Source organism: Gallinula chloropus (genome assembly GCF_964237585.1).
Source record: "Gallinula chloropus genome assembly, chromosome: 18".
NCBI classification, from domain to species: Eukaryota; Metazoa; Chordata; class Aves; order Gruiformes; family Rallidae; genus Gallinula; species Gallinula chloropus.
The window spans coordinates 6,970,979-6,993,269 of NC_140103.1; the positions used below are offsets into that span (position 1 = coordinate 6,970,979).

General features: G+C 47.3%; 1 protein-coding gene across 1 annotated transcript in view; it reads right to left on the bottom strand.

Moving 5' to 3' along the window:
* The window catches only part of COL27A1 (collagen type XXVII alpha 1 chain), a 153,548-nt gene that overhangs the window by 59,398 nt on the left and 71,859 nt on the right, over positions 1 to 22,291 (bottom strand). Inside the window, exons 17-25 of the mRNA XM_084272449.1 lie at positions 16,223 to 16,276; positions 15,434 to 15,487; positions 15,225 to 15,278; positions 13,142 to 13,195; positions 12,782 to 12,835; positions 10,605 to 10,649; positions 9,248 to 9,301; positions 7,760 to 7,804; positions 669 to 722 (exon numbers count right to left, since the gene is read on the bottom strand). Coding sequence (XP_084128575.1) covers positions 669 to 722; positions 7,760 to 7,804; positions 9,248 to 9,301; positions 10,605 to 10,649; positions 12,782 to 12,835; positions 13,142 to 13,195; positions 15,225 to 15,278; positions 15,434 to 15,487; positions 16,223 to 16,276 — 468 coding nt within the window. The remainder of the gene's footprint in view (positions 1 to 668; positions 723 to 7,759; positions 7,805 to 9,247; positions 9,302 to 10,604; positions 10,650 to 12,781; positions 12,836 to 13,141; positions 13,196 to 15,224; positions 15,279 to 15,433; positions 15,488 to 16,222; positions 16,277 to 22,291) is intronic.

Here is a 22,291-nt window from a genome sequence, read left to right on the forward strand (position 1 = left end):
TTTATGGAAAATAAAGCCATTTTTCTTCCTGATAGAAGCATGTAACTGTGCTGTACACAAGAGGGCACCAGCCCTTAGTAGTGTGCCCAGTGCACCCCCAGGGGCAGCCAGACGGCATGGTCCTTGTCAAATAAAAAGGCAAATATTAGGGGGAGCCTTTGCTCAGACAGGTGGCTGCACTCCAGTTCATTCTCTGTACCGAGAAATTGTCGAGCTTGCTGGTTCAACGCAGGCTCAGCCCCGGTCCTGTGTGACACACTGGCAACTCACTGTGGGCTTGCAAGTAGAACACATCTCTGCACATATCTGACTGCAACCCCAACACCTTGGATTCCTCCCTTGACCAGGAACACAGGGCTGATGGGTCCCTCATTCCCAGAAAACACCAGAACCGATCATTAAATTCAAGCTTTCTGGCAGATTATGAATGAACAAAGCTTACACTTTCAGAGAGTATCTGACAGCATCTCCATGGAGGGCTGGCACGTGTTAATCCCTAAATGTGAAGTGGATGATTTCTGCCTGGCCCAAGACTATCTCAGGCACCTGGGACGTGCTGCATTCCCAGCTGGGTCTTGCACTGACATGACAACTTTAATCTCTACAATACTCCCCGTGCCCTGGTCTCCACCACCCTGCAAAAGTTCTAACAACCAATACGCTCTTACCTTTTCTCCCACTATTCCAGGCTCCCCCACGGGACCAATGAAACCCATTAGACCCTGAGGAAAGAGAAGAGCCCAATTAATTTTCAGTTTTACTTGCTGAGAAAGTAAACAAGTTTCCTTCATCCACCTTGCTGGTTGGACTAGCACAGCATCCCTCGTATACTGCTCAGTAATTCCCACTGGCTACCCCAGCACGGACAGAGTCGCTCCCGGCCATGGGAACGTCTAACTCCACAGCTGGTTCTGCTTTAGGCGCCAGCTGGAACGGCAGCGCGAGGATCTGCAAGAGCCACAACACACAGTCCAGGGGATGAGTTAAGCACGGGCTGCAGCAAGGCCGAGTCCATAGCGTGGCTTTTGTTTTGCAAGCACTTCCCAAAACGTCAGTGCAGCTTCCCCAAGAGCATGGAGAGTGGGAGCTCCTGGCTTGCACGGCACCTGAGAGTTGCCCATTTTAACTGCTGTACCAGGTAAGACTTCCTCTGGGTTCATCTGAGCTGCCTCAAATCCCCTGTGCAAACTAATTTTGCCCCTGGTAGTGCTGTTGGGATGTCAGTAGGAAACAGCAGCCTGAGGACACAGGCAGAGGGGCCAGCGGGGCAGCAGATCTATCACACCATCAGGAACTACCTTGAGAAAACAACCCAAACCAGTCTGTGCTCAGGATTTGTCAGGATTTAACAACATTTGGGATAACGAAAAAACAGGCAGAACTGCTTTTAATTAGAAAGATGAGAACAGATGCAATCTCAAGCTAAGATTCCTGAGATTTAAAACACAGCAGCCTCCCTACTGATTTCAGCCAGTTTCTGGCTCTAGAGATGCAAGGACCGTCCCTGCCATGGCAAGCACTCTCTCTTGCACTGCCTGATTCTCAGGGCCTCATCCCTAGTCCCAGTAAGGGTCGTTGGGAGACAGATATCTGTATTTAGTTCCTCCAATGAGTCTGTAACTAAAGGGATTCCTCCCCTGTTCAAACACCTCATAACCTGCCCACAGTTGGCACAGCTGGTGCCAAATGAAGCCATGCCCCAGCTTGTTTGGTTTTAGGCAACATCTGCTTGGTGCTGGGAGGGGGTTGCTGAGCAAGTTGGAGACAGGAGCTGGATTCTCCAGCAGTACCAACTTACTCTTCCTCTTTTTAAAGATAATTTGAAATCTTCATAATAAATAACACTCCTCTATGCTGATGCAGCTCACCCTTTCACTTCAACATCAAGGAGGTTCTCGAATGACAGGCACAACAAAACAGCACGAACAAATGCAATGGGGGGAAAAAAGGCTCCACCAACACGGCAACTTCTGGAGTGTGGCCTCAGAAAAGGGAGATCTTTTCATCCTGCTATCTCCTTTCTGGGGGAACAGCAAGAAAAGCAGCAAAAGTTTCCTCTCTGTGCTCCTGTGGGTCTGTTTGCATCTGTGCACCGAGAGCTCGGAGCAGTACCATCCGGCTACAGAGGAGCATCCTGCATGGACAGAGCAGCTGACCCACACACAGGCTGTGCAACTCCTGCAAGCAAAAGCCTCTCCCTCTCTATGAAGTGATGCTCACAACATAAAGCTGCAGCACAAAGTAACCAGCCTTGCTGCTATCCTTGTATGTGTGAGGCTCAGCAGACCCCTTCAGAGGCAGAAAACACAGTGCAGGGTCACTCTCCAGTGACTTATAGGAGGAACAGCTTCTGACGATGACTCTAAATGCTGAGAGATTTCATGCATTAACATTCCTCACACAGTGCAATTAAATGCCATCCTTTGAACATCACTGGAGACAGGAGCTCCTCAATGAGGCATGCTGATGGGATCAACAAAAGCTCCTCTCACTGCTCAGCTGGCCTTGCCTCTTGCAGGGAGCAGCCACACACTCTCTGTTCAGAGCAGCCCTTGTCTCACTCTGGCACAGAAGCAACATCCAGGTGAAAGGGGTCTGGAAACTCAGGAGAGAAGGAAAAGGAATCATCGTGTCCATCAGAGCCTCGAGATGCTTACGTTAGAAATTCATCCAGAGATGATGTCCCAGGAAACCACTGTGCCAAAGTGCCACACTGGAAATACTGATTAATCACAGGAAGACTATCCATCAGGGGCCTGACATCACCAACCCTTGGGACATCAGGACTGAAATTGGTCTGTGCTGTGTCCAAAGCTGAAGCAGTCGCTGTGCACAAGTGTGCTGCTGTGGTCAGGACAAGACACATGTGGGAGAAAAACAGCGCTGGACTTGGCAGTGGATTGCCCAGCACTGGAACCAAAGGGAGAGCAGGAGAAACGTGCTATCTGCATATGCAAGGTTGCCACTGGGTGGCATCGCTGAAGGCTGCTGAATCAATTATCCCTCCAGCTCCATAAAAGTGATAACTCCATCCACTTACTGAAGTTCTCCAAGGGCACGGGGGCAGCAAATGTTAAGGCAGAGGAGGGAATGGCAAAGCAAAGGGATGAAATGAGGAAACGCATCGCTAGGCAAAAATAAGATTATAAAGCAAGAAAGAATATATCTGTCCCTTCATTTCCAGCTTCTCAGAAAAACTGCAGGACTCTCTGTCTCCCCAGGAAGATGCTCTCCTTAAGAAACTTGCGTTTGCCTGTAGAAGAGAGGTCCCTGCTCTTGCAGCAGATTCTGTTACCATTCAGAACAAGACCAAAACACTTCTGAGCAGCCTGGGGTGCAGCGTTGCATATCCAGACTCAGGCTTGAAGGCTAATACTTGTGACACACTGTCCACAGCAGCATCAACTCCCACCCTAAAAAGGAATCTGGGGCTGGAAGGAATGGTTGTGCTTCCCAGACAACCTGGTGCTGTTCTACAGACGGTTTGCAGAGCACCGATCACAGTATGCCAAACAGCCCCCAATCCAAACAGCCCCCCAAGACCCCTCTCGCTGTCAGGGATGTGCTGTGTGTTACCACAGCCAGTGCAGAAACCTCCCAGCATGGCCAATGCAAGCAGGGTAGAGGCAACCACTGCACCTGATGTGCAAGTAAACGGCAGGAGGAAGAGGGAACACACCAAAATTTCTGCCCTTTTCACTCCAAACCCAGAGGAAATTGTCAGTGCTAGTACATCGTGCTGCTGCTCAGGGGACGATGTCACCGCTCCCTGCAGATCCATCGAGAGCAACATCCCATGGTGTGACCAGGATTGAGGAGAGCCTGAAGTGGAGTGGCAGAGCTGGGACCCTGAGATGCTTCCAGCACAGTAGCTCCGTAGTGTTTGCAGCCAATGCTGTCTGCTGTGGGCTAAATTAACTAACATCGCTGTGTCTGCAAGCAGGCACGATTGAGAGAGATCTGTCTGTGCAAAATAAATCTTGGTAAATTACTGGGACTCTCTGAAACAACTGGGGGAGATCAGGTAGCGATTTTCTTCACCGGCCAAAATGGGACAGACACTAAAGAAAACACAAGCAGTGAAAGGTTTAGGTTTTAAGAACCTGAAAAAGCCACTGGTGGCAAATATTAAATCAAAGCAGACGTGAGTTGTGGCCGTTACACCAAAATGGCTGTGGCATAACATGTTGTTCCCAGGTTCCCAGGGTTGAAAAGAAGCCCTGCATCAAACACAACTCCAGGCAGAGTGTGTAATGATGCACGTGAAGTCCCAGCAGCGGTGGCTGCCCAGATAAAGGCCCACAGTATACAGGAAAGAATGTAAAACATTTATATTAGATGGGGGGTTCAGCATGTCGCTCATGATTCAGTCTGCTGTATTCCCTGGCCAAGGGCACAGCAGAAAAGGGATGGAGATTGTTAAAAAGTTGCTGGGGGCTTGTGGTGGGGGGGGAAGGAAAAGGCGGGGGGACTGGCGGGTTGTAATTCCTAACTCCTGTCTGGCTTTCCCCATTTATTGTCCAGCCCTGTCATAATTAAGCCCCCCCTCTTGGCTGCATCAACAGAGAGCAAGTCAGCAATGAAGCCTTGCATAAATCATAGCCCATTTGAGAGAAACAACCGAAAGGCGAGCCCAGCGTGAGCAGGGTCTCCCAGGGACGGGACCGCCAGTCGCTCCCAGCAGGAACCGATCATGGCCTTTCTGTTTTACTGGTTCGCTAGAACTCAAAACAAAACAAACCAGGGACAAAGGACGGGAGGGAGTAAATGTACAATCCTCCCATTCAGATGAAAGAAAGGGAAAGTAAAACAGTAAATATCACAGTTTAAGGGAGGACGCTCTGACCCGCAAAGCAAAGCCATGTGGTTTAACCCCCTGTGCACCGGGCTCAGCTGTGGCCTGGGGCCGCGTTGGGTTCCCAATGCCCTCCAGAGAGCGAGGGAAGGCAAGGTGGAGACATGCCACTAGACAGCTTGTCAGGTCAAAGAGGCTGAGAGGTCCCCAGCTCAGAAAGATGCTCCGGAAGGGAAAGTAAATTCACTGGGAAAGGCGCTGCTCTAACGTGGGAAACGCCGGCACAATACGCTGCTCAGTTCTTGGTGACCCACTTGACCTTGGTCAAGTCGATCTGTATCTCCGCTCATCAGACCCCACCGGCAGAACTGACCTTGCTGCACATCCCCCCTTTGGAAGAGCACTGCAAGGGAAACATGTTAAGGAGAGAACCAACGGCACTGGTTTCCTTTCACAGATTATTTTAGAATAACACCTGATGACAGTGGGATGACATGCTTCTCCTTCCAAGGAACGGACAACCCCAAGGGGCCGAGGAGCATGGCTGACCCTAACATCACTGTGTGACTGAGCGGGGCTGCCACTTCTTGCATGGGAAGAAGGATTCAAAAGCTGTTCCTGCCATGACAGGGCCTCCTCGTTCCCATTAGGGATGTAGGTGAGCCTTGGCCTCTTTCAGCTGGCACAACCCTTCATTGACATTTTTGGTCTCTAGTGCAGCATACAGGGGGTGTCCATGGGCTTCCTGCACCTTTCCCCATTTGGCTATCCTGCCTGCTGCAGGGTGTCGCTTCTCCCACAGGGCTGTCTGACCTTCACCAAGGACATTTCAGTGACAACCTCCTGCTCTGCATTCCCAGCTCTGGAACAGATGCCCCATGGCCTTCTTCATATTCTTCTGCCTCCATCTACTGGCAAGGAAGGGTTAAATCACACTTTTCCAGGGTACAGGGGAGCCCGGCAGCTGGAGTCCTGCCAGCATATGAAGACAACAAGCATCTCATGAATGAACTTCCCGAGTCAGTGTCCTTGTAATGGAAAAACAACACTGGAAACCTTACAGAAGCTCTCATGTTTGCCTAACAGATGTCCCTAAGAAAGGGAAGAGAGCTCCAATGAGATGGATGGCTGATCTTTTCTCATGCAGTTACACTGAGGTTTCACTCAGAGGGAACCCGTACGGAGGGCAGAGCAGCAAGCTTGAAGAGTTTGACCACCTCCTGTTGTGCCCAAGGAATAAAGACCATCAAGGCCTCCACACAAGAAAAAGGGGGTGAGGTGAAGGTGTCTTTTACTGCCAAGGGACCTTGGTAGCCCAACCTCACAGGGCTCTGCTGAAAACCAACCCAGGCCCAACACCAAACACTGAGACTTAGGTGAAGGCAGGAATGAAAACCCAACACTCCAGCATCATTCAGCAAAGGTGAGATGGGAAAGGACGTTATTTCTCACTAATCGGGTGCGACATTGTTGTTCTAATGACTCGACTGGTACGGAAATGGGAATTCTTTCTGGGTGATATTCTTAGACAGAGACTAATTGACTAAGAATAATAGAGGCAGCTTTCATACCAGTGCTGGTTTCAGTGTCAGCAGAGGCCAGCTGTGTTTTCCTTTTGGTGAACAGTGCCTACAGTTTTCATCCGAGGTCAGTCCTGAGGGACATCAAAGAATAATAATCCTAACGATGCTTTGTCCTTGAAGGACAACATTGTGTTAAGGATCTCAAAGTACTTCTAAATATTCATTTTGTAACTGTAATACAGCAGCATCTGTAAGTGCCACCTGAGAACAGGGGGCATTGTGATAAGCACTGTTCAGAGTGGTCTCATGTCTTCCATGGAAGGGGAAACTGAGGCACAGAGCCCTGGCAGTGTGGCCTGAGATTGTGCAGAATCTGATAAAGCTGCACCTAGAATTCAGTTGAGTGGGACAACTTTGCTTCTTCCATTGTTACTCTTCATGGAGTAAATTATTAACCACCATACAGAAATGGCTCAGACTTCCAACAGAAATAACTGCCCTTGATATATACTGAGACTTATCAGATTACTGGTCCTGAAAAGGATCTACCATGTTTTTTTGGACTTGCTTGGTCAGAAACCCATGGGAAAAGTGACCCCCAGCTGTTGCATACAGGGGAAAGAAGAGCCAGAGAGGCTGACAAGCTAAACCAAACCAAACTTGCTGACCCTTTGGCAGGGAAAGTGGTGGGAAGGACAGCTGTGGTGAGAAGCAACACCCTCTTTGCCAGGGCTGGCTGCTGCAGCCAGCTTGGTGTGGTCACGTAGGAACACACAGAACATGTTGGAGGCTCCGTGGCTGCAATTTCAGGGTTGGTAGTGGACAAGTTGGTTGGTTTCAATCACAGAGACATGAAAACAATTGTTTCTTTTTCCTTGATGCCTGTGGTTCCCCTGAAGCCTACAAGGATGATGCATGTCTCCTGCTAGTCCAGCAGAATGTTGTCTCTTGGCAGTACAACAAAATGCATCTCAGTGCCTCTCTTACCCAGGGTCTGGTTTCTTCAGCTGCTGTCTCCTCTGCTTCCAAAAAAAGAAAAATCCATTGGGAGTCAAAGCAGAGGATCCTATCCTTAAAACCTGGAAATCAACCTTTTCAGGATAAGAGGGATACACAGAAGGACATAATATCTTCCTTGAGCAGAGCCAGCCACATGTGCTGTGCTACTGCAGGGACAACACATCCACCTGAGCTGCGACTTCAGCAGAGCTCTCTGCCTATGGAAAAGCCTCCAGTTTAAAATAGGCACCATGGTCACAGTTGGTGCTGTTCACCAAGAGCTTCAGCCAGACTAAGAGCTCCCCAGCTGAAGCACCAGGACTATGGGCAGGTTTGACATGGTCAGAAGACCCTGGTCATGGTCCTCTGCCGGCACTCTGGTCATCTAGGAGACATTGCACATAGGAGATCATCAAACAGACAAGGAAAACAAAGAGTTTACCTGCTCACCAACTTTCCCTGGTCGGCCCCGGTTTCCTGGCTCACCCTGCAGGACAAGGAGACACAAGAAACACCAGTTAGTTGGTGCTCCCAGTCAGACCCTGAGCACAACACGATCCTGTGGACACCCACGATTTGGGCTGCTGTGTGTGAAGAGTGGGAAATCAGCAAGAAGCACCACCTTACAAACCCTGCTGTGACTGGATGGATAATCCAAAGCAAGAAACGTAGCTGACACAAACATGGAGCAAACACTTGCTGTTCTGGGGTGAAATGCCCCAAAAGCAGCTGTGGTCCTGCTGTGGTAAAATAGCCTTCCCAAAACCAAGCTCAGACACTGAAACATGAGCTGTCTGCTTTCCTGGGGCATAGCCTAGTCCTGGTTGCTTTATCCCTGTGTTTAGTGAGGTATGAGTTCTCCTCAGGGATGCTCCTGAAGCTGGAGGGTCTCTGACCCGTAACGTTTCAATCTGAAAGGCTAAGTAAAACACATGGAATAGACAGAAACAGCAGGAAGAGAGTAGGAAAGGGCCATGATTAACCAAAGGATTTGAGGAACCTCTGTGGGAAGGAAAGAGAGTGGACACCATGGGAAGGTGTAGTTCCTGGATGGCAGTGGAGAAAGGATCCAGAAAATTCACCTGCTGGTGGAAGTCTGGAAGTTTCACAAGAACAAAAGACAACCCAAATGTTCCCAGGCAGTGCTGCCTCCTGATTCTGCTCTTGCAAAGTCTGAAATATTGGCATATTACCATCCCATGGAGCATCCACATGAAACTCAGGGGAAGAACCCACACGAGCTAAATCCCAGTGAGGGAAGAGATAAATTCAGAGTATGAGAAGAACGAGGGGTGAAGAGAAAAGCAGGAGGAGAATTTCAAACCCAGCAGCCATGGGAGCAGTCGAAGGCCAGTGCAGTGCCCCTGGACAGGCCATCCAGAGGCCAAACTCAGCACTAACCAGTATTGTCTCCAGGTGACGGCAGCTGTATTTTCTCAGTAGGCAGATACTCCAGATGTGCTGCCAGACTGCATTTTTGCTATTTACTGTTGAAAGAGGTTGTTTTTGTTGGGTTTTCTCTTTCCTTTTGAGTGTGGGTTTGTGGAGAGGACTGCCCTGGGATGGCTCCTGCTGCCAATTAAGCAGCAAAGATAGGAATGATGTGCATTGTTTTAGAACAAAAATGTGGAGAAGCAATGGAAAATAAAATGAGATGATGGAGGGGGGATGTTGGTTAATATCAAAGGAGGAACACACTTATTTTTAATAAAGCACATGGCTTAAAAAAAAATGCACCACCGTTCTTTTTGCTGAAGAAACAAGCAGAAGCAGAGTCCCCAAAATTCGGAGAAAAAAAGAAATCCTCAGTTCCCTTTGTTCTCTCTGGAATGAATACCCTAGGCTTAGAGCATGGTGAAGTTGAGAAAAGATCCTTTCCCCTTCCCTTTCCCCCTTCCACCCTCTGCTCAGTCATGAACCCTTTCCTCACCTTTGGACCATCGGGACCAGGTCTCCCTGGAAATCCCTTCCGTCCAGATCGGCCCTGAAACACACAGGAGAAAATAAACATGAAATGCTTGCGACCACCCTGGGCACAGGGGTGTCTCTCTGAACCTATATGATGCAGCTTACAAGCAATGCTCCCAGGGAATTCAGGGTGCCAGAGATAGGGCAGCCCTGGCTGAGGCCAAGGCAGCACAAAAGGAAAGCACTGTGTCTCGAGCAACACCAGGTTTGATCCATGGGGAACATATCTAGGGAGCTACTCCAAGGTTCAGCCAATTTCTGACTCTCCAGCTCGATTCCATGACTTAAACAACACATCAGAAACGTTATGTGTGGATTCTAATCAACAAAACCACAGGGTTTGTTGCCGCCCTTTAGTTTATCATGTGCCACATCCAGCTGGATTTATTCTACTTCCCTGAGTTTTCTGGTAGCAATGCCAGCAAGGACACCAGCAGCCTGAGCATTCCTAGGTGGTACTTTCCTAGTGTTGGCAGGGACTCGGCCAGGCAAGCTTCTTATGGGCTCCATCCCTGGCATCCAGAGAGTAGATTTGGGAGTAGGACTGTCCCTACAGTGGGGGAAGCCAGGTTGACATTTGCAGCCACAGCTCAGAAATGCAGAAATAAACCTGCAGACCAAAAGGTTCATGTTGAGCCTTCCCTTTGGCTAGAAGACCACTTCTGGTCTGTCCCAGGCACTGGAGTAACTGGGTTTATTACATTGCTGCAGAAAGGAATAAAAGTGTTTGCTAGAATAGTGGAGGAAATGCAAAAGGAAACATTTATTTTCAGATCCACCTAGAAGTTCCAGCACAGTTACCAGTTTTCAAGATATTTTACACCCCTGCAATGACAATTACAGAATCCTGAACCCCTAAGTTCACAGATACAATGATCTTCTTTCTGCTTCTTCTAACTGTGTAGTTGTGATACATCACTGTGTTCAGAGAGATACAGAGGTCAAAAAGGACTCTCTCTCACTGCTTGGTCTTTTTTCTTGCTTTTACCTCTACTAATTGGAAAATGTTATAAATCAGGGAAGAAACATCAGGGCTGGTTCCAGAGATGGTTACCAGTCATTGTGCTTTATCTTGAGGATAAGAAGGTTTTTCAAGGTCTGAGTCTTTAAGCAAGTTATAAAATTAGTCCCACTCAGCACCTCATGTAAGACACTTCCTTGTTCAGACAGCTGGGATCAAGCAGTTGGATCAAGCCCTGGACAAGACAATATTTCTTAGAAGGACACATCACTCCCCAAACCAGGAGAAGTAATTTAACTATAATTCCATTGCAAAGTCAACAGAGTTGATAGTTACTGAGTAAATGACTGAAACCTACCTCTGGACCAGGGATTCCTGGTGGTCCTAAGGGTCCTTCATCTCCCTGAGGTGAAAAGAAATGAAAATTAAAGGCAAAGTAGTGACAAAATTATGACTCACCATGCAGCATGAATGAAAGATCTGCAGTTAAACACAAGCTGTGTCCTTGGCTGTCACATCTTAAAAACTGAGTCCTTCTGAATCTTAGAGCAGGCAGCTCAGCATCTCTGAGGTTTCTCACCTCCCTTCATCATCTCAGGAAAAAAAATTCTTGTCAAGTCCTGTCAGTAGAGCCATCCAAAATTTGACCAAAGTCAACGTCAGTTGATTGGGCCTATCATGGGCTGGATTTGGCCCACAGTATACCCTGGACACGCTCACGTGTCTCTGCTTCATTTGCTTTGGCAGGGATACGAACGCTGTAGAGCTCTCTACTCTTTTTCTTTCTTTATTTCTCTTGCCCCACAAAAAGGGAGTTGCAAAATTTCCCACAGAACCATTTGGCAACTGTATGAAGGTTTCCCTTTTGCTTTCAAATGGGACTACACATGCTGCAAGATGGAGCTATCTCAAAATCTCACACAGCAATTGGACTCGGTCCTCTCCCTTGGCCCTACACCAATTTCTAATGTGATAGGATCAGATCTACAGTTTCTAGGAGACCTTCAATTAAGCTTCACAAAAATTATCTCAAGTGTCTAAAACCAACTGCCAAGAGAGGAATTAAAAGCGCCCTTGGCAGCCACAGTTCTGGCTGTTCTCATTTAGGTGGTCAGCCGTGGTAATGAAGTGGCACGAGCTGGCAGGCTGAAGATGGGACTGGAAGTCAGGAACCCAGCTCAATGGGCTCAGACAAACCACCCACAACACACCCCATTTCTGCAGAAGATGCAATCCACGGCCCTGATGCGCCACCTCGGGTAACAGCAGTGGCAAAGGAGCAGTGGTGTGGTCTGGTGCACAAAGTCCTTCAGCTTATGTCAAAGTCCATGTCCATGTCTTCAGTCTGACTTTTACTCTCACTAACTAGAGTAAATTGAAGGCAGCTTGGTCATGCCTGCCTGAACCTGGAATGCAGGGCTTCCATTCCCTCTGTAAATTGCCTAGAATATTTTTTCTTCCTATTTCAGAGCAAACAAATGAGCTAATTTGCATTAATCCCACTTTAGAAAGCAAGCAAAAGATTTCCCAGAAAAAGTTAAGAATTATTAGTGCTATTAGAGTGAGCTCCTGCCCATGCATGCACCGAGTACTGTTTGCACAATGTCTCATGACTCCGGACAAACAGCTTACACTGGCCTAAGCGAGAAGAGACTGTGCTGAAGTCGCTGGAGTTACAACAGGATAAACAGAGGGCACTGGGGCCATCTCTGATGCTGCTGCTACAAAATATTTGCAGCTCCGGGACAATTAAATCAATGACAATTGTCCCTTTTTAGTGCCTGCGAGTGGAACGAGGCCCCATGTTTCAGATGGAGTGGTGAGTGCTGGGATCACAGACTCACAGAATCATAGGGGTTGGAAGGGACCTCAAGAGAACATCGGGTCCAAACCCCCTGCCAAAGCAGGGTCCCTAGGACAGGTCTCACAGGTCGGCGTCCAGACGAGCTCTGAATATCTCCAGGGAGGGAGACTCCACATCCCCCTGGGCAGCCTGTCCCAGGGCTCTGTCATCCTCACTGTGTAAAAGTTCTTCCACGTGTTGGTGCAGAATACTGGGATGCTGGGGCAAACGAATCTCTGCAGAAGAGCAGTTTTGATGTGTGCACTCTCTTCACAAAAGGACATTGCTCTGTGTGACTGAGGAGAGTCTGCGGGTCTCCCAGTTGGAAGGAAACACTCTTAAAAGGTGCAGAAAGCAAAAGCCAGGTGAGAGCAGGAGACTGTGCAGGGAAAAGGGCATTAACACCCATTCTGGGTGTGTGGGTGCAGGGCAACAGACTTTAAATGAAAAGCCAAAGCAGAGTTTAGGGTCAGCAGGTGCCTGCAGCGAATGGAAGTGAAGATCAGAGGACTGCAACTTAGTGGAAGGTCCTCTTCAGCAGGTCTCTGATCACTGAATATAACTAAGCATTTGCTTCCAGCTTCAAAGGAATGGAGGATTTCAAGTCACAGGCACCACTTCAGCACATATCAATCTTCAAAAATCAACATCAGTCTTTAAATCCAATCTGCTTTTGGTCTGGGGACACTCACCTCTTGTCCAGGCAGTCCCCTCGGCCCAGGTAAACCTCGTGCGCCTGGCTTTCCCTAGGAAGGAGCCAAAGGAGAAGATACTCAGAAAATAGAAACATAAGCTTGGAAGGGTAATTATAATGAGAAAGTCTCTTTCACAGCCATGGGACATCATCCAATGTCAATTTTGTTACAGAAAAAAAATTGAAAAAAAAGTGAAGGCCGCGCTTGGAGGCACCTCAAGCCAAACAGACCAAACTGAAACGCTGGCCAGGACAATATTTAGGAATCTCCACGGCTTTCTCTCTCTCCCTTCCCACTACTTTGTTTTCCCTGGCTGCTTCCCACCCCACAGAGAGCTCCGGTCTCCCCTCCACTCACCTTCAGGCCTTCAGGACCATTTTCTCCTGGTGGCCCAATGTCACCTGGGAAGCCCTGAAGAAAATGAGAGACAGTCAGGGTGCACAGCACTTTTACAGCCAGCTACAGAGAGACGGCCTCTGTGGGAGTTTTAATTAAAGCTAAAGGGCCGAGACATTTGCTGTGTGCTGGCAGCGTCCGTGTGTGGGCCACCGCACGGCTTCTGGGGTGAAGGAAACAAGACAATGGGAGCAGCGCTGTTGGTTTGATTCAAGAGCAGCCTTTCCCAGCAGTTCCCTTTAGGTCCATCTTCTTCAAAGATTTATTGCTGTGAGGGCCTCCCTGTCATCACACAGCTAAAAACGGCAATTTGAGTTTTAATTAATCTTTCTGAGTCAGCGCATAATCTCACTGCTCCGAGAAACGAACTGCACGCCTCAGCGGCAAAGGGAAGCAGGCGAGGAATTAGGAAAGGTGCTGACATGCTCATTAGCTGCTGCCTTCAGCCAGGCAGCGACTCCTTTCCACCCACCAGCCCCTTCGCTGAGGAAACAAAGGAATCTGTGGTTATTTCCAATAGCAACACAGAGGAACGATTGCTAAGTGGCAGCACTCAACCGAGCGCCCTTCCAGACCCAGGAAAATATCAGAGCACTGATGAAGGGAAAACAGACCCTTGGGTTGTGCTGGAAGTGGCTCCCCAGCATCTTACAGACGTTGCCTGGTTGCTTATGAAGGAGAAAAGCAACAGTGTGTTGGGGGAAGCTCATCCTGCAGTTAAGGAGACTTTTTTTTTTGAAAAGGCAGTAAGAGCCTTTTTCTACTTGCAAAGGTATTTTGTGGGGGGAATAACTGAAAAAAAAAAAACCCTCCATGATATCTAGGATAAAAAACAGAAGGAAAAACCAGGAAACTGAGATACAGAACAGGTCACAAACCCATTTTGATCCTCCCTACCTCATCACCACTCATCTACCACCATACCTTAGGAGAGAAGTGAAGCCCTAGGCTGAAAAGAGGATGGTAGGTTGAAAGTGATATGAAAGATTAAAATAAAAAGAGTGTTCTGCCCCACAAAAGCAGCTGAAGAACAAAAAATGTCAGAGAACCGCCTGGTGTCCACAGAAACTGGCCAGTGGCTGGGAGAGAGTCTGTGGCTCTATTCCAGTGCATCACTGACTTTTCTAACATGCTTTGGAAGCTCCCTTTACTTTACTTTACTTTTCTAGGCTTAAGATCTTCTCTCTGTAAAATGATAGGATGTTGTGCTTTGTAGTGAGTGTCTGCCAAAGTGTTTAAAAAGAAAAAAGAATTAAAATGGAAAGATGGGGAGAGGTGATAGGTTTTAGCACACTGTTTGCAAGGTTTGAGACATCCTTTGGACACTAACCTTTCTGAACAAGTGCAGAACATGCTGTCACATATAGGACTTGCATGGGAATACTGGGAAGAAAAAGGCTTGTCAGGGTAGGTGGAGATCAGGAAATCAGAGGGTACAGGATGGACAGTTTGCCCCATCTTCCACTTGGAACAGAAGTGGACCTCAATTCATCAAATAACAGTAAATCCTACAGCACAGTGAAGATCTTTCTGCCTTGGCATTTTTGGAGCCCTAGTGTGCCACTGCCGTAAGACAACCCATCTGCCTGTTGATAGCAAAGGCGCTGACCCCAGAACACCCAGTTTGGGCTTGGTAAATGCATCTGAGCTCAGGTGTCACCGTGGTGACAGCCATCCCCTCCTTCCATTGAGCTGGGTGCCCACTCAGGAGGAAGCGTTTGGCTCTTGCTTTCCATTTGAATTAGCAACAGCTATACACATATCCCTCCTCATCAAAACCCTACATGGGCCTGTCTGCACACAGCTCCTGCCAAAAACCTCCAGTGGGGAAAGGAGATTGGCATCTCTGACAGACTCCCAGATGTCACACGGGTGTTTAGCAGGGCTGATCCCGTGGGGCAGGGAGCTGCACACATCAAGTAATTACTGCTCCAGCAGCAGAACGAGATGGGGGGTGGAGAGGTGTTCTCCTGTGGGTTTGCTGAAGAAAGGATGCTGCAGGAGTTACCAAAGAAAGGTGTGAGGAGGAGGTGGTGGGACGTACCTCAGGGCCGGGTGGTCCTGGAAATCCGACTGGACCTTTGTCACCAACTTTTCCCTGCAGAAATCAGAAAAACATGGAGAAAAGTGAGCTGGCTCCTGGCTGTTGGCTTTCCTGGTTAGAATAGCACCCCCCTGCCAAGCTATCTGTCCAGCTGGGCACTGAACCTTTAGAAAGGGAGATGAGGAAAGAGAGGATGTTTGGTCACTTACCTGGGGACCTGCTTTGCCTCGTGCCCCAGGGACCCCAGGCAAACCCTGGCTGCCCTGAGAGAGAAAGACACGTTTTTTTTTTTTCCAGAAAACACAATGAAGCATCAAAAAAAGCCAATTCCCCAGGCTCCAGCTCCAGTTTCCACATCAGAGAGAAGCACTTTCTAAAGCCTAAACTCAGCTCACAAGGAGCTGGGACAGCTGCACTAATGCCAGTGAGATGTTTCAGCTAAAGTCAGGGCTGAATTTAGCCCCGAAGAGCATGTGAGCTATTGCAGTTAGCTCTGGCTCAGAGCCACGTAGGCCCCAGTGCAGTGCTGAGTACAGCATCAGCCATCTGAACTCAGTATCAGACTGTAGTCACAGGGGAGAAGTCATTTGCTTCGAAGTTCTGTGTGGCGTTAAGTGCTTCACTGGGTCAGGGTTTAAGTTGCTGCACTGAGCAGACTAAACCTCTGAGTCTGCAGCCGTTGGACCACACACATTCACACCCATCCCCATCAATGTCATCCCATCACTTCCAATTCCTGCAGGAAGATGTGGCTCCTGTTACAGAAAGCCCCCAGTCAAGCTGCTTTTGTTACAGATAACAACAAAATCCAGACACTGACATGAATTTTAGAAAGGCACAGCGTACCCCAAATGCCAACTACCCAAGCAGGGGGACCTGACAGCAGGATGCAGCTTGTTCCAGCTCATTGTGGCATAAGATGAGCTGAAGAAGTTGGTGGCCACTCATACTGCTACATAGGGGGAAAAAGAAATGATGGAGAAAAGAAAACCAATTACCTTGTCTCCTTGGAAGCCGATATCTCCTGGAACACCTGCTCCTCCCTGATCACCCTGGATACACATCACCAGAGAGTTAAAATAGGCAACAGCAACAGCCAAAATGCCCAGGTAGATGGTGTGTTGTACAGGAAAAGTCTCATCACTAGCTCCACTGGAAACTGAACTGCTGGCAAACTGTAGCTCATATTAACTGTAACAACAATACCCTGAACGGAGCATGTGTTTCCCAACATTGTTTCTAAAGTGAGAAATGAAACTGCAGGAGAGAGAAAAAATATGAATTCCCAGACGTTGTGTGTCTATAGGAGCTGCAGGAAGAGAGACTATGTTCCTCTGGCCAACAGCACCCATGAAGGTGGTGAAGTGTTAAAATGCAGCTGAATGGAAGAACTAGTTTAGTTTTCAATGAAGGGACCTTTTCTTTCATAAGGCTCTATAGAAAAGAAAACAATACTTTGGGTTTCTGTCAGTGTATCCTAGTGCTGGCACCAGCGACCAATCCTCTTCCATAAGAAAACAAGAGTAACTTCCAGTTGTGCTTTCGTACCAGCTCACTGCCAGTATCCAGGCTGAGATTCCCTGGGAGGGGTAGGCTGGTGTTCACTGAGATGGGAATCCCATCGCTGACAACATTTCCTTAGGTTGTCCGTATTTCCCCTCCTTGGACCATCCCAACAGACTCTGACTCACTGGATAGATATAAGTATCTATGGAGGTTTTCTTAGGAGTGGTGGACTTGCCTCTTAGCCCTGCTGTGAGCAGACTGTTGGACCAGATGACCTCCCAATGTCCCTTCCAACCTCTTTTCTTTAGTGATTTACTTAAACAAAGGATGAGTCAACGATGGGGCAGAGGAAGGAAAATTCTACTTGGGAAGTCAAAAGAATGACTGAAAAAACTTGGTACACTGACAAGACCCAACAGAAATAACTATTGGAGGAACTCTGTCCCATGCACAGCACCAGCCTCTCAACTTGGCATCCTAGTCAGGGAACAAGCCATACAGGAGCAGAGAGCTGTATGTTTAAACAGTGTCCACGTGGAAGACATATGGACTCCCACGATGGAGCCAAAGTCTACAAAGAGATGACAGAGGAATTCCACTTCTACTCAGGCAAAAACCACCCACTTGTTATCACAGAGCTGAAATAATTCTCACTACTTCAGTAACATGGCAGGGGATAATGAAATTGGGAACGGTTAAGGCTTGAGCTGGGAAAGACTTTTTGGAGGCAGGTTTTTTCAGAAGAAGCATAATTAAGAACTATGCAGCTTTAATGATGGAAACATTTCAGGGATTCACGCTAGATTTGCTTAAGTGTTTTGGTAAAATGTTCCCAGAACATTTCACTGAACCATCTTCAAAACAAACCTTTTATATAGCAAAATTGAAATGCTGCTCTTAGGAAAAAAAAAAGTTAAATAGATTTTACTCATTTGGGTTTTAACCTAAAATATTTTAATTTGAGTCAAATAACCAACATTTTGCTTCATCTGAACTATTTTCCATCTACTCTTTTTTCTTTTTTATGGTAATGCAAACAGATGGGAATCATCAGCTATTTATGCAGCTCCAGTTTGAATGAACCCAAGCATTAGATACAATAGAGATGGCAAAAACCCTTCTGTGTGACCCAGCTCATTTTCCTTCCATTGCTACATTTCTCATATTTTCTCTGAATTTTCTACTTATTTTATCTAGTCCCAGGCTTAAAACACTGCAATCAGCAGGCAACTCTAATTCTGGCTCCTACCAGAAGACAGCAGGAAAATAGTTTTTCTTGAAAAGGAGAGATTTGCTCTGAAAACTTCTTGACTTTATCACCTATGCTGAGGGTCCAAAAAAAAGGTTATCGGGGTTTTTTATTATTTATGATATAGTTTTTTACATGGATGATATAAGTGGCCATTCAAATATTGTTTTGGAAGACATACTTGGATGTTAAGGAATGACTACTATAAGAAAAGAGTTTCTTTAGCATAGCAAAAGGCAGGACCAAACCTTTATCACTGGCCCTTCAGCAAAGTGGGACAGTGACTACATGGCAGGGAAAACAATTTTCAAGCAACCTTTAGAAATGGGTGTTAGAGAAGGGAAAGAAGGAAGGAGGAAAGAAAAAACACATCTTCTCTTCAGTTGGGCTCCACACAAGATGCTCTCATGTTATTGCAACAGCCCAGAAAATGGTCGTGGCATGAACGACCCATCTGTAACAGCTGATCAACTGTAACTGAGGACTAGGGCATCCCCTTCCACCTGCCTTGAGCACAATAAATCAGGATGTGTGGCTCAGGGTGCATCTCCTTAATGCAAGAGGGAAAAAATAAGGAGGAAAGAGGTTCAGGAATGTTTATTATTTAAGAAAAATAAAAAGGTGTAAGGCTGAGATGACGAAAAGTGACTGCCAGGATTTTGCTGGTGAGGAGGGGGAGGAAAGTGCAACCTGAAAATGCAAACAGGATCTGCCCATGGGACACTGCCTACGTTTCATGTTTCACCTATAAAAAGAAATGCAGCTTGAGAGACCCTGAGGCCCTCCTGAGCACAACACGGCACAGAAAGGGGCGAGAGGGAAGTGACAGATTTGCAAGTGTGAGGCAGGTCTGGTGTCTGCAGGATGCAGAGGAGGTCTCTGTGCAAAAAAACCCCTAATTTTGCTCTTGATTAGACATCTCTTTTTCCAATACTTTCTGCTTGGCAACGTAAGGGGAGCTAACACTGCAAAGCTACTCGAGGTATTTTACTGAGCTGTGTTCTTCACAAGTTACAGATGTCCTGATTCATAAAACTCCTTTATGTGAACAAGTAGCTAGGATTTCCTCCACTTCCTCCACCTTTCCTCTGCACTCACCACATCACGTGGTTTTCCCAAGACTCTTTATTTCAGGCTTATGCAGTAATTCCGCTTCTCCCCGGTGTGGAGATGGAAACACACAGGCACAACCCTCTGTCCCTTCTCCTCACCTCCACAAAAACACAGAAACAGAAGCAGATGGATGACCCATTTTGTGGGAAAACCAAAGCTGTAAGAACCACCATTAACTTCTGTGGTACCAGCCTTTTATGGGGGATGCAGACGGGGTTGGCTAGTGTTGATGTGCTCTGTGCTCACCTGTCTAGCTGTTAGATACAATGAGAGGTGATTTCTGTAGGGGACTGGGGTGTTGTCCCTGTGTTCATGCCTGGCCTACACCTGCAATGCATGCATGTGGGAGTAATGAGCTGCACCATGTGGAATACAGATCCACAGCGTGGAATACAGAACAGAGCAATATAGGATTTAACAAGGGCAAGTGTGAGGTCTGGCATCTAGGGAAGAACAACCCCAGGTACCAGTATAGGATGGGGACTGGCCTGTTGGAGAGCAGTGTAGGTGGGAGGGACCTGGTGGTCCTGGGGGAGAGCAGGATGACCATGAGCTAGCAATGTGCCCTTATGGCTAAGAAGGCTGATGACATCCTGGAGTGTATTAGAAGGGGGGTGGTTAGAAAAGGTTGCTGCACAGTGGCTAGACTGCCACCTGTCTAGTTTGCTAAGCTCACCCTTGTAATTCCATCTTCAACATCCAGCAGAGAGGGAAACTCTGTTACTCGGGAGGTGACCAAGCTATGAATAAGGATCTCTGGAGAGCCAGAGCCCATACAACTGTGGTCTGGAAATGTTTCAAGAATGGCAAGAGGCAAACTTTCAGACTGACAGAGACAATAATTACAAGATCCAGGGAGGCTGCTTATGTTTCTGGTCACAGCAGCAAGACATTTCTGTCTGAAGATGATGGAGGGTTATAATGAAGTCAAAATCTAATGGACAGAAGAAGAATAAGAAGCAATCAGAGAAAGCTTTTAAATAAGATGTCACAGCCTAAAATACCAAGAGCAACAGAAACTAACAGTGACACAACTGGTGAGAGATGACAGAAGGGAGATGCTAATGCAAGTCAATCCCTCTGCTCTAGGCAGGGTCCTTTCTGCAACCCAAACCCAACTGGGATCTAAGCGAACACAGAGGTCCTGCCAAGTCAGAGATTTCTAAGACAAGCTTCAATTAAAAAGCATGTGGCAAAACCAAGGGCAGACAAAGAAAGGTTTATAATGCAGCTTCTTAATAAAGGCTGGGATAGAAAGCAATTTCATTGAAAGCAGGCAGGCAGCAAGACAAAAGATGACCCTGGCAAGGAGAGGGTCTGAGAGACCAGGGTGTAGCTCCACCTCTGGCAACCCCCTCCTCACGACTCGGAAGCCCCCAAGTGACATGAAGGGCATAAACTTCACTTCCTTCTACCCCACATGCATTTAGAGCACAAGCTCTTTGAAGGCAGATTCTTTCCTTGCTACAAACAGAGCAAAACCAGTAAGACCAGATATCATTTCGATTTCTTAATGGTACCAGAACATATACAATTAAAACACAAATGTAAACAGGCTGTAAGAAGGGGTGAGTGGTTTTGCTCACGATGCTTAAATTGGAGTGAGAGAAAATAAAAAGGCTTAAAGATGCCTTTTGATCAGTTGGAGAAGGGATGTGCTATAAACTGGGCCAACTAGCTGAACAGCAAGGCCCACAAATCAGAAAACCAAATAACTGAAAAAAACCACAAAGCTATTTTAGGCCAAATCCTCCCTGAAACATAAGGAGAGCTGACGAACTTCATCTATACTCATGGAAACAAGTGCTGCACACTTGGATGCTGTAGCTAAAAACCAGTGCCAGAGCTGCGTGCCTTCACCTGAGCAGATGGGGATCGTGTCCATCGGTGCCTAAGCTGGTCCCTTTTTCCTTTACCTTGTATTTCCCAGTCCTTTGGCTCTTGAACTGGGAAGGGTACACACAAGCTGTTTGGAAGCTCTCTTTGAAACCATCACTGGTCTGATTTGAGTGTTTAATAACACCCAGGATATTCAAACTAAAGCCAACTTACTAGGGAGAGAGGGGACTTGAGTAGGAGGGATGGTTTGTCAGTCTTGGATAAGGGAAGGGCTGTAATGAAAGCCAGGAAGTCTGTCCTGTCCAAGGAAAATGCAGTGGGAGAGGCAGGGAGGGAGAGAAAAGGTTTCCTGCGCCTCAGGAGAGAGGCTGCAAGACTGAGCATGGGATTACTGGGGCAGGACGGATAATTCTGCACTTGGGAGTATTGTAAGGATAACTCCAGGGAGAGCCACAGCCATTGGGTGACAGCAGTGGCTGGAGGATAAACAAAGCAGCCTGCATAAAGGGATGGAGACTGTCATGTCTGGGAAGGTTAATTTTACTAAGCAGTGATTAAAATGTTGAAGGTTCTTAAGACAGTCAAGCATTTCTTCCAAGGAGCAGCCAGATAAGTCTAATCAGTGCTGAGGCAAGAAACCAGCTACAGTTTCTTAAACTTGTTCTAATAAAAAAAGTCTTTCTCTTGCCCTGTGTCCTTCCTCTCTAGAAAAGTGAAAAGGCTGTACAGGAAGAAATGGAAACTGCAGACACAGGAGCCCTGGCAAAGAGCAGTGATAATATAGAGTGGAATCAACTGGCTTGACACTACTTCCCCCCTGTGCAGCTTTGGGCTGCTAAATCATTCTCTAAAAGCAAACATCTCGCAAGAGAATACAACATTGGACAGGAGGAGGAGAATACACTTAATGGTCATTTTCCATTGCCCTCCTGAGCAATCAGAGACAACAATAAATGATTGCACCTCCCACTCTCTCAGACTAAATAAATCCTACGGTGGAGTATCTGTAGGAGGATGGCTTGCACGACAGCGAGACGTTTACACACACAGCTTCACGCTGATTTAGCTCAAGCTGTGTGGTTTTGTGCCAGCAGCACTAAATCAGTGTAATCGATGCCCTTCTCTTTTCTTCTTTCTCTAAAATGATTTATAGCAGTTTGGCATAAGGCAATTTCCTCTCAGCAGGGAGCTGGACCCAAGTGAGTCTCTCCCAACAGGAGCAGAGGTACCTTACACAGAACAGCTTTTCCTGGGGATCCGGCTGGTTTGCTTGATCCAGTGAGCTGTGCTGCTTCATCACATCATGTGTTTCCCTCAAATGCACTAATGCAAAACCACTGTCAGTGTTGTTATGTCTTCA